The sequence below is a fragment of the Geotrypetes seraphini genome, chromosome 9 (assembly GCF_902459505.1).
Source record: "Geotrypetes seraphini chromosome 9, aGeoSer1.1, whole genome shotgun sequence".
Classification (NCBI taxonomy): domain Eukaryota; kingdom Metazoa; phylum Chordata; class Amphibia; order Gymnophiona; family Dermophiidae; genus Geotrypetes; species Geotrypetes seraphini.
Genome location: NC_047092.1, coordinates 67451873 through 67471069, shown reverse-complemented (window position 1 = coordinate 67471069; position 19197 = coordinate 67451873). Strand labels below are relative to the sequence as shown.

Here is a 19197-nt window from a genome sequence, read left to right as displayed (position 1 = left end):
GCCCAACCTCCCCCCTCCAGGCCTCCCAGGCCCGGCCTCTCCCTCCCTATTTTTAATTCTGCAGGGCAGGCAGGCCCCGGCCTCTCCCCTCGTACCTATTTTTAATTCATCAGGGCAGCTCCTGACTTCCCTTTCCCGCCCCGTCGTTACCTTTTTTCAATTCACTGGACGCGGCTGCCTGTGTGATCCCCGCTGGTTCCCACGAGCACTGATAGCTGACGCGGCTGCCTCCAAGTCCTCTTCTTTTCCCTTGCAGCAGAATAGCGCACAAGGCTGCCCGCCTGGTCCTGCACACATGGTCTTGCATTTGGGAACAGTACAGTTTAGGGCAGGGTCTCTCAAATTGTTTTAGCTCCGGCACACTAAATGGAGCAAATGTTTTTCGTGGCACATTATATTTGAAATTACAAAATTGCAAAACCAACAAAAAATTTAATTTGAGAGTTATTTATTTAAAGTTCTTTAAGTTATTTTATGTATGGGTAATCAGTGTTCTCCCTAGCGCTTTTTAGCCGGGCGTTCCGCCCAGTTAATTTAAATGAGTTAAACCGCTTAGAAACCTCATGGTTATTAGCGGTATATAAGAATTAAATTAAATTAAAATTCCCGGCTGTCACTTAGCCGGTGCAGAGCCCTCCTCTCAAGCATAGGCTCTGCACTTTCGACCTCTTCCCGGCGCCTTGGAGCCTGTATTTTTTAGTTCCCTCTCTCCTCTCACTTTTCTGGTCCTCTCTTCCTCTTCTCACCTCCCCTGCAATTCTCCAAACTTGCTGTGGATCGCCAGCAGCAATTGTAAACAATCCAATAACGGCTGCCCCGTAGCCTTCCTTCTCCAAGCCTGCCTCCTCTGACGCAAATTCCTTTGGATGGAAACACTTCGGAGGAGCGTGGGCTGGTGGGAAGGGCTTATTACCTCTCAGGGATGCCAAAGCTCTAGTCCCAGATCTGTTTTCATTCCAGCGGTAGGAAGCAATGTAATCCAGGTTGCAAGGAGGTCAGGAAGAGAAGACGGTTCACTGGTCTAGGCATGGAGGAGCTGCCTTACTGCACACTTTAAGAGGAAAATAAGCTTTTAAATCCTAGGGATTTTTTTGTTTCGGGGTTAAGTTTGGTGATTTTAAGCATTTCCAAAATTTGTTGTAAGCACCAAAGAGATGGTTGTCTTTTTTTTGGGGGGGGGGGAAAGATTCAAAGCAATTTCACTGTCCCTAAATGGCTCCGGGTAACTGAAAACCAGGTATGTTACGGACATTCTGGGGCCGGAGTGAGCATTTAGCTAGTAAAGGACTGATATTCAAGACTGATACTGATAAGATGTTCAAGTGGTCTATTTAATATTGTTAATATAAATTTTGTACACTTGATGAAAGCTTAAAAATGAATAAAGAATTAAAAAAAAAAAAGACTTAACTTGCCAAAGTCAATTGGACTGTGTTTAAAACTCAATCCTTCCTTTATGACATTCGCCATGGTATGTTAAATACTGAATATCACACTTAACCTAGAGTTTAGCTGACTGTAAACCCATAGAGACACTGGATCTGGACATGGGGGCAAGGGAGAGGAGGAGAGAGAGGCAGAAAAGGACCTTGAGGAGGGGCGGGAAAGCAGACTTGAACCAAAAAGGAGGGGGAAGACAGAGCAGATGCTGGACTAGAGGGGGTAGAGAGGGGAAACACACTGAACCAAGGAGAGAGATATGCCAGGCCCTAGGGAGAGGGAGGACAAAGAGAGTGAGACAGATGGAAAGACCTGGAACAAAGGTGGGAGGACTTGAAATGTTAGCAGAAGGAAGATAGAGAGAGAAACCTGAAACAAAGGGAAGGCAGAAGAGGGGGGGGGAGGCAGGGCGTGCCTGCCTGGTGGGGGGGGGGGGCTGCCTAGTAGGGGGGCTGGGATCTCTGGGATCTTAAAGCTTCTCTTAGATCAAAATGATTAGCTATGCTCTCTAGATAGCACAGATATCCACATATCAGTTATTTCTGTGCCTGGACTACTTCTGTGTTTTTGATTAACCCATCAACATTTTTTACTTTAAAGTTATACCCTTTGGCCTGACATCTTCTCTTAGACTGTTTACCAGGTGCCTGATAGTTTTAGCACCAACTTTATGAGCCCAAGAGTTCCACAGACCAATTGCTATTTTATTCAATACTGAGAGATCGAAGTTGTTTTTTTCAAAAATCCCAACTTGAACCCTCTCAGGCTCTAAACTTCATGGGGGCCCTGCTCGACATGATTTACCTCAGGGCGATCCTAACTCAGCAACAAGTTAATTTGTTTCTTTTTTGCAATCAAGTTTTATTATCTTCCATCCATATAAGAAGGTAGAAAGATGTTACTATTACCTCAATCAAGCCTTAAGAGTGGTTTAGCAGTCAGTGCAATGGACATTAAATCAAGAGACATGTGTTCCAGTCCCACTTTAAACATGGTGTCTCCAATCCTTGTTTTTCTCTTCACAAATCTTCCTTGTAGATCATCTCAGTGATTCTTGACGCATTTCTAGTTTCCAGTTTGTCAACTTTTAAGTGGAAGCTATACTCCTCGTTCTTTTCTACAGGGCGGCTGTTGCAAATTCCTTCACATCTGAAAGTTCTGACCATGAACTCTTCAAATATACTTGTGAAGTTCACCTGGCCAATCTTCACACACATGGTCATATGAGGCTCTACTTAGGTGCAGAAGTTCCACTTGCACTCCTTGGACTCAAAGTGATGTTCAATACTTTGCAGATTTTTCTCTACTGTATTTTTCCTTCAAATCCTCCTAGTATACACCAAGGAGAACGTACGGGGTCTCTGATTCCTTTGTGAGAGACCGAAAGGATTGGAACTGAGCAGTTGCTCCAAACATATTTCAAAAGCTCTGTGTCCAAAGAGCACAGAATATTCTGGTGACAACTCAGCACATTTCTTCACCCACATCAGTGGACGCTTTATTTTCACAAATTGATGTCGGGTGTTCTCTCTTCTGGAGAACTCCTCTTTTTTCCCCACAATTTCACACTGCCTCTTTTCGATTCCAGACGATCCTCTCTTTATCATCTAGAGCTAGATGCCTTTCTACTGGGGTTTTTCCCAATCTGCAGTCTTTGTACTTGACAGCTTGGTACCTCCTGGGATAGCCTCAGCATTTGCTGATCTTCAAATTCTGTCAGAATCATTTTGGATACATCTGGAAAATCGTCTACTTAGTAGTGCTATTCTAAGAAGCGGATACTGTTTTCATCGTAGTGTACTTGCCATTATCAGGATGCTTCATCCTTCTCCATATATTCAGTGTTGGACATCCTTCTCCTCTTATCCAATTCAAGTCTTAAAACCTTTTCAATCACAGTTCACCTTATTGCCATCAGTGCTTTTCACATGCCAGTCAATGAAAACTCTCTGACTGCTCATTATCCCAGGACAAGCAGGCAGGTATTCTCACTAGTGGGTGATGTCATCCGACAGAGCCCGATGCAGACGTCTCACAAGCATACTTGCTTGAAGAAACTTCAGAAGTTTCGAGAAGCCCGCACAGCGCATGCGCGACTGCCTTCCCGCCCGATGCACCGGGCGTGTCTCCTCAGTTCTTTTCTTTCCGCGGAGCTGAGAAGTTTGCTTCAACTCTCTGCGTCGAGTGAACCCGTGTTCTTGCCTTCTAGTGCCGCGGTTTAGAGTTATTTTTCTCATTATCGTGTGTTTTCGTTCTGTCATTTATTATTTAAAAAAAAAATTTCTTCCAGTGATTCGACCGGGTCGGCCGCGTGGCTGAGGCCCCGCTCCTTCGATCTAGCGGCGGAGCTTTTTCAGCCTATGTCCCGGCCGATTACTGGTTTTAAAAAGTGCATCAAGTGCCAGCGCACGATTTCGTTGACGGACCAGAATTGAAGCTGCCTGCAGTGTCTTGGTCCAGAACATCTTCCGAAATCGTGCCGGCTTTGTTCCACTCTAACAGCACGTCCTTTTAAGCGTCGCTGTTTCCTGTGGGAGTCGATGTTCAAGATGGAAGCTGCTAAGGAACCTTCGGCTTCGACTTCAACTGCCGCTTCGCCTGTACCTGCGAAGTCGTCTTCTACTCCTGCTGCATCGGGTCTCTTGAAGCCGGCCTCCTTCGTCCCGGCTTCAACCCCGCCTCCTGCTCTGGTGCCTCCTTCGGTCTCCTCGGATCAGGTACCTCCTCAGACCATTCCCCCGGTGGTTATTAAAGTGCCGAAAGCTTCTAAGCCTAAGCACTCGACCACTCGGGACTGCGAAGACCGTTCAGGAGGTCCCACTTCGAGTGCAGCTCCCTCCTTGTCGGCTTCGCTGCGGTCGATCATGGAGGCCCAATTCATTGATATTATGACCACCATGGGGTCCAAGTGGCTTGCCATGATCCAGTCTGGGCAGGCAGTCCCTCCTCGAGAGGGCGAGCCGCCTCCTCCTCCTCCCCCTCGCCGCTCGCTCTCGCTGCTTGGGGAGGAAGAGCGGCGCTTGGCCACCAGTTCATCGAGGCGTGCTTCGTTTAGTGACATGCCGCCTCTGGAACCCATCCCTCCTCCAGGCGAAGACATTTGGGATGTGCCTTCAGGTGGTCGAAGCCCTGGGCATCGTCAGGAGAAATTCTTCCGCAGTCCCTTCCAGGCATGGAATGCGGCTTGAGAGGCATCGGCCCATCTTCCTCTTCGCTCTACGGCCTCCAGCCCCATCTGTTCCTTGGAGGCCTCTGGGGAACCATCTAGGCATCGCCGGTCCAGATCTCCTTCAAGACACAGGGAGGGGCATTTTTCCAGGCATTCCTCTAGGCCACAGGTGTCAAAGTCGGTCCTCGAGGGCCGGAATCCAGTCGGGTTTTCAGGATTTCCCCAATGAATATGCATGAGATCTATGTGCATGCACTGCTTTCAATGCATATTCATTGGGGAAATCCTGAAAACCCGACTGGATTACGGCCCTCGAGGAGGGACTTTGACACCCCTGCTCTAGGCATTCTACAGTCTCGCCTCAGAAGAAACTTCCTCGTGTGGGGTATTCATCTTTGGATATCTCCCCTCCTCCGGGCCCGGAGTACGAGGATGCCTATGGCTCTTTCTCTCCTTGTCGATCCCAAGTCTCCTTGGATCCGGAGGCATCGACTTCATCCAGCCCATCCCACAGGCCTGTGTTGGCGGACCAGTTGTCGTTTTCATCTTTTCTAAGGCAGATGGCGGATGATCTCGACATCACCTTGGACTCGGGTTCCCGATACTCCAAGGAATACCTGGACACCATGCATCTGCCTCATCCCCCTGCCGAGTCTCTTCGCCTGCCTCTGCTCAAGCTCCTCGACCAAACTTTCATGCGATGTTTTGAAACACCGTACTCTATTCCTGCCGTTCCTGGCAAACTGGATGCCAGGTACCGCACGGTGCATCATAAGGAATTTGAGGGCTCCCAGCTCTCCCATCAGTCCCTGTTGGTCGAGTCCTCCATCAAACGTTCTCATCCGTCCCAGGTGTATGCCTCGGTGCCACTGGGCAAAGAGGGTCGGACCATGGATAAGTTTGGGTGGCGCATCTACCAGAACTCGATGATGGCGTCCCGAGTTCTCAATTACACCTTCCATTTTGCCACCTATTTGGAGTTCTTCCTGCCCGTGCTTCGGAAGTTTACACCTTACATCGAATCTCAGGCTTGTTTTGAGTTCAAGGAGGTCATCGCCTCGCTGTCCCAGCTGCGTCTTCAACTGATGCAATCCTCCTATGATGCCTTTGAGCTCTCGGCACGGGCTGCCGCCTGTTCCGTGGCCATGCATCTCTTAGCCTGGCTTTGAACCATTGACATGGACCCGAACCTCCAGGACAGGCTTGCCAACGTCCCCTGTGCGGGTGCTGATTTGTTTGATGAATCTATTGAGACAGTGACGAAGAAGCTGTCGGACCATGAAAAATCTTTCCAGTCCATCCTTCGTCCCAAGCCTAAACCTGCTCAGTCTCGCCCTTCTCGACCACCCTTGATCTATCAGCGGCGTTATACTCCCAGGCAGGCTCCTGCTGCGAGACAACCAGCGAAGAGACAGCCACCACAGAAGGCTCAGCAAAAACCTCAGCCTTCTGCTGTTCCTAAGGCTCCTCAGCCTTTTTGATTCTCTGGTAGGGAGCATAACCAACACCGTTCTGCTATCCCCTGTCTTTCCAATTGGGAGTCACCTCCATCATTTATATCATCGATGGACGGCTATTACCACCGACCTTTGGGTCCTTACCATCATCAGGGAAGGATATTCTCTTCAGTTCCATCGGGTCTCCCCGGCCACCCTCCAAGAGAGTATCCTTCCAACTTGACCCAGACCGCCCTTCTTCTTCAGGAAGCTCAGGCTTTGCTCCGGCTTCGGGCCGTGGAGCCGGTCCCGACGGACCAACTGAACCAGGGGTTTTACTCCCGGTACTTCCTTGTTCCGAAGAAGACGGGCGACCTGCGTCCTATTCTGGATCTCAGGGTCCTGAACAAGTTCCTGGTCAAGGAGAGATTTTGCATGCTGACCCTTGCTTCTCTCTACCCCCTCCTCGAGCAGAACGACTGGTTATGCTCTCTGGATCTCAAGGAGGCCTACACTCACATTCCCATTCATCCGGCCTCTCGCAAGTTCCTCAGATTTCGGGTGGGACATCTACATCTGCAGTATCGAGTGCTTCCATTCGGTCTGTCCTCGTCTCCCAGAGTCTTCACAAAGTGTCTGGTGGTAGTGGCCGCTGCACTCCGGAACCAGGGTCTTCAGGTATTTCCCTACCTCGACGACTGACTCATCAAGGCCACCTTAGCGACCCTAAAATGATCTGGTTCCTGCAGAGTTTGGGCTTCGAGATCAACTTCCCAAAATCTCATCTGCAGCCTACCCAGGCTCTTCCCTTCATCGGGGCGGTTCTGGATACTATTCGACTCAGAGCATTCCTTCCTCCACAGCGCCTGGATGCTCTTCTTCATCTCTGCCAGTCGGTGTCTTCTCGCCAGTCCATCTCAGCGAGACACATGATGGTTCTCCTGGGCCACATGGCCTCTACAGTTCATGTGACTCCTTTTGCCAGACTTCACCTCAGAATTCCTCAGTGGACCCTAGCTTCTCAATGGACACAAGTGTCAGATCCTTTGACTCGTCACATCCTAGTCACTCCTGCTCTTCAGCAGTCTCTACATTGGTGGATGACCTCTTCAAATCTATCCAGAGGTTTGCTGTTTCACACTCCTCCCCACCAGAAGGTTCTCACAACCGATTCCTCGACCTATGCATGGGGAGCTCATCTGGACGGTCTTCGCACTCAAGGCTTCTGGACCAGTGCGGACCGGCTGTGCCATATCAATCTTCTGGAACTCAGGGCAATTTTCAATGCTCTTCAAGCTTTTCAACATCTGCTTCACGACCTGGTGGTCCTCATTCGCACGGACAATCAGGTCGCCATGTATTATGTCAACAAGCAGGGGGGCACGGGCTCGGCCTCCCTCTGCCAGGAAGCTCTCAGAGTCTGGGATTGGGCGATTTGCCACAACACCTTCCTCAAAGCTGTCTACATTCAGGGAAAGGACAATGCCTTGGCGGACAACTTAAGTCGTCTCCTCCAGCCTCACGAATGGACTCTCCATTCCAGGCCCCTTCATCAGATCTTCTCTCAGTGGGGGACGCCTCAGATAGACCTCTTTGCTGCCCCCCACAACTTCAAACTGCCTCAATTCTGCTCCAGGATCTACACTCCTCATCGCCTCGAGGCAGATGCCTTTCTGCTGGATTGGGGGAATCGCTTTCTGTATGCGTTTCCTCCATTTCCTCTCATTCAAAAGACTCTGGTCAAATTGAAATCCGACCATGCCACCATGATTCTGATAGCTCCTCGGTGGCCCAGACAGCCTTGGTACTCCCTTCTACTTCAACTCAGCAGCAGGGAGCCATTCCTTCTTCCAGTGTTTCCTTGACTGCTTACTCAGCATCAAGGATCTCTACTCCATCCCAACCTGCAGTCTCTCCACCTGACAGCTTGGTTCCTCTCAACGTGACTCCCCGCCAGTTTTCCAAAGCGGTGAGGGATGTGTTAGAGGCTTCGAGGAAGCCTGCTACTAGACAATGCTACTCCCAAAAATGGACTAGATTTTCTACCTGGTGTGTTTCTAATCGTAAGGAGCCTCAACGAGCCTCCCTGTCTTCTGTTTTGGACTATCTTTTGCACTTATCTCATTCTGGCCTCAAGTCTACATCGATACAAGTCCATCTGAGTGCAATTGCGGCTTTCCATCAGCCTCTGCAAGGGAAATCTCTCTCTGCTCATCCTGTGGTTTCCAGATTTATGAAAGGACTTTTTCATGTCAATCCTCCTCTCAAACCTTCTCCAGTGGTTTGGGATCTCAACGTTGTCCTTTTTCAACTTATGAAACCTTCTTTTGAGCCTCTCAACAAGGCTCCGCTGAAGTTTCTCACTTGGAAAGTGGTTTTTCTTGTTGCCCTCACTTCTGCTCGCAGGGTCAGTGAGCTTCAGGCCTTAGTGGCATATCCACCTTTCACAGTATTCCATCATGACAAGGTGGTCCTTCGCACTCATCCGAAATTCCTGCCTAAAGTGGTCTCTGAATTTCATCTCAACCAATCCATTGTTCTTCCTGTGTTTTTTTCAAAGCCTCATTCTCATCCTGGAGAATCAGCTCTTCACACTGTAAACGTGCTTTGGCTTTCTACCTGGATCGCACCAAACCACACAGAACTGCTCCTCAACTTTTTGTCTCCTTTGATCCGCACAATTTGGGACGCCCTGTCTCGAAGCTTACCATCTCCAACTGGATGGCGGCTTGCATTTCTTTCTGCTATGCCCAGGCTGGATTACCCCTTCCCTGTAAAGTCACAGCCCATAAGGTCAGAGCAATGGTGGCCTCTGTAGCCTTCCTCAGATCGACACAGATTGAGGAGATTTGTAAGGCTGCCACTTGGTCCTCGGTTCATGCATTCACCTCTCATTATTGTCTGGATACTTTCTCCAGACGGGATGGACAGTTTGGCCTAACAGTATTACAAAATTTATTCTCCTAAGTTGCCAACTCTCCCACCATCCCATTGAGGTTAGCTTGGAGGTCACCCACTAGTGAGAATACCTGCCTGCTTGTCCTGAGATAAAGCAATGTTACTTACCGTAACAGTTGTTATCCAGGGACAGCAGGCAGCTATTCTCACATCCCACCCACCTCCCCTGGGTTGGCTTCTCTGCTAGCTACCTGAACCGAGGAGACATGCCTGGTGCATCGGGCGGGAAGGCACTCGCGCATGCGCGGTGCGGGCCTCTCGAAACTTCTGAAGTTTCTTCAAGCAAGTATGCTTGTGAGACGTCCGCATCGGGGCTCTGTCGGATGACATCACCCACTAGTGAGAATAGCTGCTGCTGTCCCTAGATAACAACTGTTACAGTAAGTAACATTGCTTTCTTGTGTTCAAACGGTTATGCAGAAGTTTTCAATATCTAACCACCTCTCAACTGTTTTCACTGGTTTGGTGTCTTACTGTTGTTCTCACCAGACTGATGAAACCTCCATTTCAGTCAGTGTCTCATCTTGCCTATCTTACTTTCACAGTGATATTTCTTAATCCCCATCTCTCGTGCACGTCAAGTGAGTGAGCTTCAAGCATTGGTGTCGGCCCCATCTTTTAAGCTTTCTACCAGAATATTGTAGTTCTCTGCTCCTACCCTGGATTCCTACTGAAAGTAGTTACAGCATTTCATTGAAATCAATCATTTGTGCTTCCAGTTTCTTCCTAAGCCTCATTCTCACCCTGGAGAAACAACTTTTTGTACCTTACACTGTAAATGATCCGTTGGATTATCACTTTCAATGGGCTAAGCCATATACAACATCTCAACTGTTCCTCTTCTTTGATCTTCACAGTTTGGGTTGACCTGTAACTAAGAGAACTTGTTCCACATGGTTGGAAGCTTGTGTTGCCTTCTGCTGTGTTCAGGCTGGGCTGCAGCTTGTGGGTCGTGTACCAACATATGGTCCCAGCTATGACAGTTTTAGTTGCTTTTTTGCATTCCATTCCCATAGATGAAATCTGTAAAGCAGCTACTTGGTCCTCGGTTCACATCTCACTACTGTCTGGAATCCTTTCCAGATGGGATGTTCACTTTGGCCAAGCAGTATTCCAAAATTTATTCTCTTAATGGCCAACACTCCCTCCATTGTACTAAGCTAGGGAGTCCCACATGTGAGAATATTGTACCTGCTTGTCCTGGGATAGAGCACAGTTAGTTACCGTAACAGGTGTTATCCAGGGACAGCAGGCAGATATTCTTACAACCTACCCACCTCTCCTGGTTGGCTTGCGTACAGAACTGAGGTACCGTGAGCCAATGTCGGGCAGGAAGGCACTTGTGCATGCACGTTGCGGGCAGTCACAAAGTTTCTTAAAACTTAAAGTGACAGTGCACTTTTAATATTGTCCATAACGGGGCTCCGAGGATGACATCACCCATATGTGAGAATATTTGCCTGCTGTCCCTGGATAACACCTGTTACGGTTAGTAACTGCTATTTCATCTCTAGTTTTTCTTTTCTGATGCTTTGTATACTGCTGAATTATACTCGTAGCTGATCTGTACAATGTTTCATGTAACCTTTTTACTCAAATTCTGAATGGCTGTTTCCTTTTTTAGATCCAGATAAAAAGGAGCACTATAGGAAAAGAAAATTGTAGCTGCAATAAATCTATAAAACAGACTTCATGCATCCATGCAGAAAATAAATCCTGTACCAGGTCAGTCATTCAGTATAATTGAAATATGACTCCTTTATCTTTGTAGTTAAAGCTTAAGGGTTTTCATACTTTGTATTTTGGCCTCTCATTGCCTAGATTATGGAAATAATTTAGTAATAAAAATGGTTATTAGGGAACCAGACAGATTTATAGGCTGTAAAATGTAAAGCAAAAGATGAGACTTGGATGGTTGGTTCTCCAGATTTTAGGTTGAAATGCAGGCTGTGGTGATGAGCTATTTGGAAAAGTAAAAGCTGGTGAATAAAATAAATTGAGGTTGAAACTAGAGAATGACACGGTGACTGTTACCCGCAGCTAGCCCGCTGAAACGGTGAAAAAAAAACAACTGGTCCCTGCTTATACAGGGACAAGGCCATTCAGCATCCTGTGGAGCGGTGAATGGGCTTGTCTCCGCAGTAAAGTATCTGCCGTGTTGCTTGCCTTCCTACCCCTCTTAGTTAGCAGCCCTCCTTGCGATCACAACACTCGCTCTCTCCCGCCAGCAGCAAAAAACAAAACCCCAAAACATCTGGGCATCTCTTCCCCTTGTCTAGCCACCTTCTTCCCTTCCCCTCACCTTCGTGGGCACTCTTCAGAATGTTCTCTTTCTGAGGTATCCGGATATGGTAACCGTTCTCACAAGTCCCGTGCGACTGCCCCAAAGCTTCTCTTCTGACTCAAGCCGCCCAGGCAGAAATGGGAAGTACGTCAGAGGAGAAGCTTTGTGGCAGTCGCGTGGGACTTGTGAGAACTGTTACCACGTCCGGGCACCTCAGAAAGAGAACATTCTGGAGAGTGCCTGCAAAGGTGAGGGGAAGGGAGAGAGGTGGCTAGACGATGGGAAAAGGTTGAGTGGTGCTTGAAGGGAAGTGGAGGGGAGGGGGGAAGGGTAACAGATGCTGAAGGGAAGTGAAGAGAGGAGCAGATACTGGGTTGGAAGTGGGGAGAGAGAGGGGAGCAGATGCTGGTTGGAAGAGGAGAATGTGATAGGGGAACAGATGCTGAAAGTAGAGAGAGAGGGATAAGACACTAGAAGGGAGTAGGGAGGAGAGAAAGGGAAGCAGATGCTGGAGGAGAGAGAGAGAGAGGGGAACAGACCCTGGAAGGAAGTGGAGAGAAGAGAGAGACTGCATATTGGATGGAAGGAGGGGGATAAAAAAAAAAGAGCACATGCTGGATTGAGGGAAGAGGATAGATTTAGTGAGATACTGGAAAGGGTGAGGGAAAGAGTTGGTAAGCTGTAGGTAGACACAATGAAAGGGAAATTGAGGACTAGAAAATAGACAAGAGGTAGAAAACAAATTGAGAAGGAAGAGCAGAAAAGAAAAGGAAGGGAGAGGAGAGAGAGATACTAGAGCATTGGGGGAGGGAGATGAAACAGATAACAGATCTGAAGGGAGGAAAGAAGGAGAGAGATGCTAAAAACCACCTGGGGATGAGAGTGAGAGATGGAAGGGAAGAAGACAGAGATTCCAGATCATGGGGGGAGGGGAAGGAAGAAGATGGGTGCCAGACCATTGGGGGAGGGGAGGAAAACAGAGATGGAAGGGAGAGGTGGACAGTTTCTGGTAGAGGCATAGAAATAGAGCAGATGCCAGAGGCAGAGATATGGCCATGGATAGAAGGAAGAGAATGATGAGAAGATGAGGAAAGCAGAAATCAGACAAATGTAGAAAAAATTTCTATTTTTTCTTTTCTTTTTTTTTTTTTTTTTGCTTTAAGATAAAGTAGTATTGTAGCTGTGTTAATAAACCTTTATTAATTAAAAAAAAAAAAAAAAAAGCCTGCTAGCTGAAGATCTCTTCCTCTAGTTGGGCAGCCAGAACTCTGATTTATAAAATGACAATTGTACAAAATATTGTTTCTTTCTATACTTTAATAAAATTAATTCAGTATAAAACTATTCGAGGCTTGTGCGGATGGGATCAGATGGTTTGTGGGAACGGGGTGGAAATGGGGACAAAGTTCGTGGGGTCATGGTGGGGACGACAATGTTTTCCCTAGCGTCTTTTAGCTGAGCGCTCCGCTCGGCTAATTTAGGTGAGCGGCCGGCTGCTTTCCTCCAATGACATGTTTCACCTGAGGAGTAAGTAACTTTTTTTTTTTCCACAATGAAGACTTTCATGACGAGGAAACCTGATTGCCTGCCTACTGCAGCATGTCCTACTGCTGCTCCCTAACACACGCTCCCAGCTCAGGTAGCACTGTGAAAGAAACGCCCAACCTACATCTGTATACAAATATATGCAACCTTAACCTGCCCTCTGCATTACATACACGCCGCTCAGCTGGAGCAAACGAAGCAGTTTTGTTTGCTTTTAATCCCTCTTTGCAACCCAGTAGAGGATGGGTTGCTGTAGGGATGGGTAATATGCTGAGCAGTGCTCGTGTCCCTTTCCTATACCTAACCCTCGTTGGTGCGCACACCTTGCCGGCCGGTTTCTGACTAGACTAAGCAGGAATCCCCCAGCAACCCGCAGATATTCCATCACCAACCATCCACCTCTTCCCCTACCTCGTCAGCCATGCAAAGACAGAAAGAAAGCTCTATGTCCTGTCTCCCCCCACCTACAAAAAAACAAACAAGCTGCTCTCGTGGCTTGCTGCTACTGCTTCCTTGCCTGCCCAAACCTCCAGGAACCTAACAAAGCCTCCGAGAGAAACAGGAAGGAAACTTAAAAGCCTCATTATCTTCTTGAGATAGATGCACAAATGAAACCCGTACGGCCTGAAGAATGTCTACATACAGCTGTAAATAAAATGTCGAAAAGCGTGTGTTTTTTTTTTAAGCAATTTCTTCAAAATAAAAATGGAAATTCTAAAACAGTTCCCTTTGGTGCCGCAGATTCTATTCTAAACTAGTAAAATTGTTTGTCCTTTTAGAGTAGAAAGAGAAGCATCTGGCGTGCTAAATGAGAAGAGACTTCAAGATGCTTCCTTCATTCACCTCTTGCCCTCCTCTGTGCATGTGCAGGGTTCCGGTGGTGACAACAGAGAGAAGGCGGATTCAGAAATGCTTGGCCCCTTCAATTTGCCCCTGGGCATCCCCTAACATCAGCCTCTGGCTACACCCCTGCCTGTTTCAAGCTTCGAGGTGTGTGAGCACCGCTCCGCCCCTCCCCCGAGCCAGCGGAGTACATAAACATAAGAACATAAGAAGTGCCTTCACCGAATCAGACCTTAGGTCCATCTAGTCCGGTGACCCGCACACGCGGAGGCTAAGCTAAGTGTTCCCTGATGAAGACCCTGTTTTCCCGTATCTCTCAATGTGATTTGCAAGAAGGTGTGCATCCAACTTGCCCTTGAATCCCAGAATGGTGGTCTCCGTCACAACCTCCTCCGGGAGAGCACTCCAAGCGTCCACCACCGCTCCGCCCCTCCCCCGAGCCAGCGGGATAAAGATTTAAAGATTTCCATCGGGCCGCACCAGCTGTTTCGGGAGTCCGCTCCGAGGCGTGTGAACACCTCTCCGCCCCTCCCCCGAGTCAGCGGGGTAAAGATTTAAACAACAGTGCCAACGGCGCGCAGCCTTAGTGCATGCCTTTGTGAAGCGTCCTCAGTGAAGCGACCTGACAAATCGAACCCAGCACACAACAAGTCCAAGCAGACGAAGAGCCTTACGGATTTCATACTTTTCCAAGATATTCTGCAGGGCAGTCGGTTCTCCCTCCTGTCCCCACCATCTCCAACGTTCCACGTCGAGCCCAGCAATTTCAGGGCTCCCAAGCCGCCTCCCTCCTTACTAGGCCAGGCGTCTGAGCTTGCTCCATCCCCCAGAACCAACCCGGAAACCCTAGTCCCGCAGCAACTAAAGCTAACCACCTGCTACAGTCTTGCCTACTACCACCAATACCGACAGCCAGCTAAGGTTTTCACTAAGGTTTACCCATTAAGATTTCTGCCAAACTTTGCTGCCCATGCTATATCTGCCAGATTTTTAGATGCATGTTTAATTGTCAGAGGCATATGTAATTGCTAGATGCCTATGTAACTGTTAGAGGCATGTGTAACTGTTAGAGGCATGTGTAACTGTTAGAGGCATGACTGGATTGCGGCCCTCGAGGAGGGACTTTGAGATCCCTGTGCTAGAGGCATGTGTAACTGCGTAGAGGCATGTGTAACGGTTAGAGGCATGTATAACTGTTAGAGGCTTATGTAATTACCAGAGACAGGTGTAGTCATTAGAGGCATGGTAACCGTCAGAGACAGGGGTAATTGTTAAGATGCATGTGTAATTGTTAAGATGCATATATAATTGTCAAACACATCAATAAATGGCTATGGTGTCTTAACTTATATATCAGTCCAAATAATGAAGTAGTATACCACCAAGCAAGGACTAGATATTCAAAACCTCTTAACGAATTCTTCAATAACTGTATGTGGAAGACTCAGTCCCACCACTCCACCGCTTTTACCATTTGCACCTGCGGGGAGAATTACGTGGTAACCTTCATCATTGGCTATTCCGCATTCATAAATATTTGAAGCATAAATAATTTTAAATATATTTCAATGTGCGTTTAAAGTGCTATGTGCCATTCTCTTTTTATTTACTTATTTGTAATACTGTGTACTTATCTCTGCGTCCGCCAACCTGGGAGCCAGACCCTGTCATCTCACCTGGTGTCACGATATCTGGTCTGACCATTTTACCTATTATTTCAAGTTAATCTGGTCTCATCGAAAATCTAAAACACGTCCGATGACAAAAAAAGAACATCACACAAGAGGTTATATTAATCCAGAAGAATACTGGTCACAATATGAACGGCAAGCGAAGATAGATGAAGGAGTCGATTTCTGGGATCACTGGACGACATTTTAGACAAATTGCCCCTAAACGTAATAGCAAAAGCAGTACAAATAAATATAAGAAATGGTTTGATACCCAACTCCTAAAAATGAAACAACAAGCTAGACGACTGGAAAGAATTTGGAAAAAAACAGGTGAATTGGCAGACCATAAATGAAGAGCCAACATAAAAAGCTAAAAACAACTAATAAAAGACAAACATAAAGCATTCTACTCTACTAAAATCAACTTAGCTTGCAGTGGTTCACAAGGAATCAATACAAAAGAGCTGTTCAACCTGATCACAAACTTATTCGACACCACTCGCTACACTCTACCCTTACACAACATTAAGTTACCCTCTGCGAATGACTTAGCACTGCATTTCGATTCAAAAATCAAAAACCTAAGAAATAACTTTTCAACAAATGACCCCAGTGATCATCAAATAGCTAACATACAAGGAAATGAAATACCAGCAGATATGATCTGGAGTTTCTTTCAAGACTTAGAATGGAATAATTATACCAAACTATATAACAAATACTCTTAAGTCATATTGCGTTCTGGACCCATGTCCCCTGGAAATTATGAAAATGGCGCCATTAAAATTTAAACTATCGCTGCTGCACTACTTAGCCCATAACCTAAAAAATGGGAAGTTCCTCACTAACAACAGTCACATAATAACCCCAATTCTAAAAAATAGTAAAGAATCATCAGCTCTAGTAACCAATTACAGACCTGTAGCATCCATTCCATTTATTGTAAAAATCATGGAGGGATTACACACCCAACTGATGGAATATCTTAACCAGTTCTCTCTCCTACATGAAACTCAATCTGGTTTTAGACCTTTATTCAGTACGGAGATAGTAATTGCGGCTACCTTAGATAACTTGCTTCTATTGTTTAGCAAGGGCCTCAATGCTCTGATCATGCAATTTGACATGAGCTCTGCCTTTGATATAGTAGACCATGGGAAAATGCTACAATGTTTCAGGTATCAGGAATGAGGTGTTAAACTGGTTTTGTGGCTTCCTCGTGTCCCGTACCTATCAGGTACGGTTCAATTATGATCTCTCCGATACCTGGAGCAATCCATCCGGTGTGCCGCAGGGTTCACCACTGTCCCCATTGCTCTTCAATGTCTACATGTCCTCACTGGGCGCGCAATTAACCCAGCTGGGAATAAAATTATTCAGTTACGCTGATGACTTTACGATCATCATCCCATTTGCTAACTCTATCTCGGAAACCATTCCCAAGGCATCAGAAGCTGTAAATTTGATGGAGCAATGGATGACTGACTTCAAGCTCAAACTTAATTCAGAAAAAACGAAATTCTTTGTTGCTTCGCCACATCCGCTTAACAACAAAAAACCTCTATGCATCAATAACCTTAGTTACCTACCTACCTACCTACGAGGAATTCAGAAAACGCCTAAAAACTTATTTGTTCCTAAAGTATCTAGACAACTGACCCATTCATCTCTTTCTCCTTAACGGTTCTTTTGTCCTATTACCACTTTCTTTCCTTTACCTCTTTTAAATTCAATCTACTTGTACCTCTTTTAGTATTTTGTAAACCGCATAGAACTTCACGGTACTGCGGTATATAAACTGTTATTATTATTATTTCCCTCTAACCCGCACCTCTGTCATGATGGAACCCGGCAACCGCCTTCCCCTTTCTTCGCCATAGCACCAGCAGCTGCTGCAGGCGCCCTTCAATGCTGATAGAGGATGAGGGTTCTCTCCAGGAGTAAGTAACATTTTGAAAAAAAAAAGTTCCATGCTGGCATTTTCTCTTATGATACATCCCCTTCTCTCAAGGTGTCTCTCCCACATTCCCTTTTCAACACAATAAAGGGCCCTGCTTCGGGGTCTGTACGGCTGACTTGCTTCCGTGGTGCGGCACCAGCACTGCCCGATTCCCCCAAAGGCTTGCATGTTTCCCCTGGTCTCACCTTTATTTTATTTTATTTTTTTTCTATTTTTTATTTATTTATAAATTTATTGATTTGTTACAACAAATAATAATTTAGGCAATGAACAAATTAAAAAAAAAATACATCAAACTAAAAAATAATCTTATAATGTCAACATTATTATGGGGGCTGATTGTCCTATAGGAGTCACCAGGAAAGCAAAGGAAAAGACAAATAGTATACCATACCATAATCTCCTAAATCAGGCAAATAAACATTCTATTTTCACTCGAACTCAGCCTCTGTGTTAGTTAAAGGCAATATGTCTAATTTAGGTTTATCTTGAAGAAAAGTTTCTAAATGAGCTGGATCAACAAAAATATATCTAGTATTCTGATATGTCACTAAACACTTACATGGGAACTTAAAAAAAAATAAAGCTCCCTCAGCCAAGACATGAATCTTGAGTTGCAGGAACTGCTTTCTCCTGTATTGCGTCTGTTTAAAGACATCTGGAAAAATATTTATCTGTTGACCACAAAACAAGGCATTTTTATTTATAAAATATAATTTAAGAATGGCTTGTTTTTCTATTTCAGTCCTAAAGGTGACCAACAATGTTGCTCTTTTGGCTATAAAATCTTTCAATGACTCTAGGAATTGAGAAATATTTAAATTATCGGGTGACACTAATTGATTTTTCCCCCCTCTTCTGAAACCATTTTGGAACCACTAGGTATATAGTAAAGATTATCCAGAAAAAAAGTTTCTAACTGAGTGTAACAAAGTTTATCCCAGGACAAGCAGGCAGGTATTCTCACTAGTGGGTGACGTGATCCAACGAAGCCCCGATGCGGATGCCTCACAAGCAGTGTTGCTTGAAGAAACTCGAAGTTTTGAGTCGCCCGCACAGCGCATGCGCGAGTGCCTTCCCGCACAGCGTAGGGCGCGTCTCCTAAGTTCTTACTTTTCCACGGAGCCGAGAAGTCCGTCTTCGACTCTCTGCGTGAAGTATTTTCACTTGTGCCTTCTAAAGTCCGCGGTTTTGGGTTATTTTTCTCTTAATCGCTGATTTTCGTTGTACTTTTCTTGTTTAAAAAAAAAAATTTCTTCCATCTGTTCTACCGGGCAGGCCACGTGGCCGCAGCCCCGTGGCTTCGATCTTGCGGCGGAGCTTTTTCAGCCTATATCCCGGCCTGCGACCGGTTTTAAAAAGTGTTCCAAGTGCCAGCGCGCGATTTCACTGACGGACCCTCATCGACGCTGTCTTCGGTGTCTTGGGCCTCAACACCTCCCGAAATCGTGCCGGCCTTGCTCAGCACTTACAGCCCGTGCTTTCAAGCATCATTGCATCTTGTGGGAGCAGCTTTACAGCATGGAGTCTTCGAAGGAGCTTTCGTCATCGAAGGGTGCTTCACCTTCGACCTCATCCGAAGCTCTCCATCCTTCCACGTCTACTGCTCTGAGCCTCATCAAACCTGCTTCGTTTGTACCGGCTCAGCCTTCGACGCCGGCTGCGGTGCCTTCCTCTGTCTCTTCAGGTCAGATAGCGCAGCAGCCCATTCCCCCGGTAGTGCTCAAAGTGCCCAAGGCTTCTAAGTCCAAGCACTATCAAACTGCCTCAAGGGAGCATGAAGCCCGTGCAGGTGGTCCTGTTGCTGACGCGGATCCATCCTTGCCGGCTTCGTTCCAGACCTTACTTGAGAAGCAATTCATTCAGCTCTTTACCACAATGGGGCCGAA

The 19197-nt window shown here is 46.6% G+C and overlaps 1 protein-coding gene across 5 annotated transcripts in view; it reads left to right on the top strand.

The window, feature by feature from the left end:
• The window catches only part of SCAF11 (SR-related CTD associated factor 11), a 543954-nt gene that overhangs the window by 187449 nt on the left and 337308 nt on the right, over nt 1-19197 (top strand). For all 5 annotated transcript variants that reach the window (XM_033958790.1, XM_033958787.1, XM_033958788.1 and 2 more), the window contains one exon: nt 10628-10728. In XM_033958790.1, the coding sequence (XP_033814681.1) occupies nt 10628-10728 (101 nt within the window). The remainder of the gene's footprint in view (nt 1-10627; nt 10729-19197) is intronic.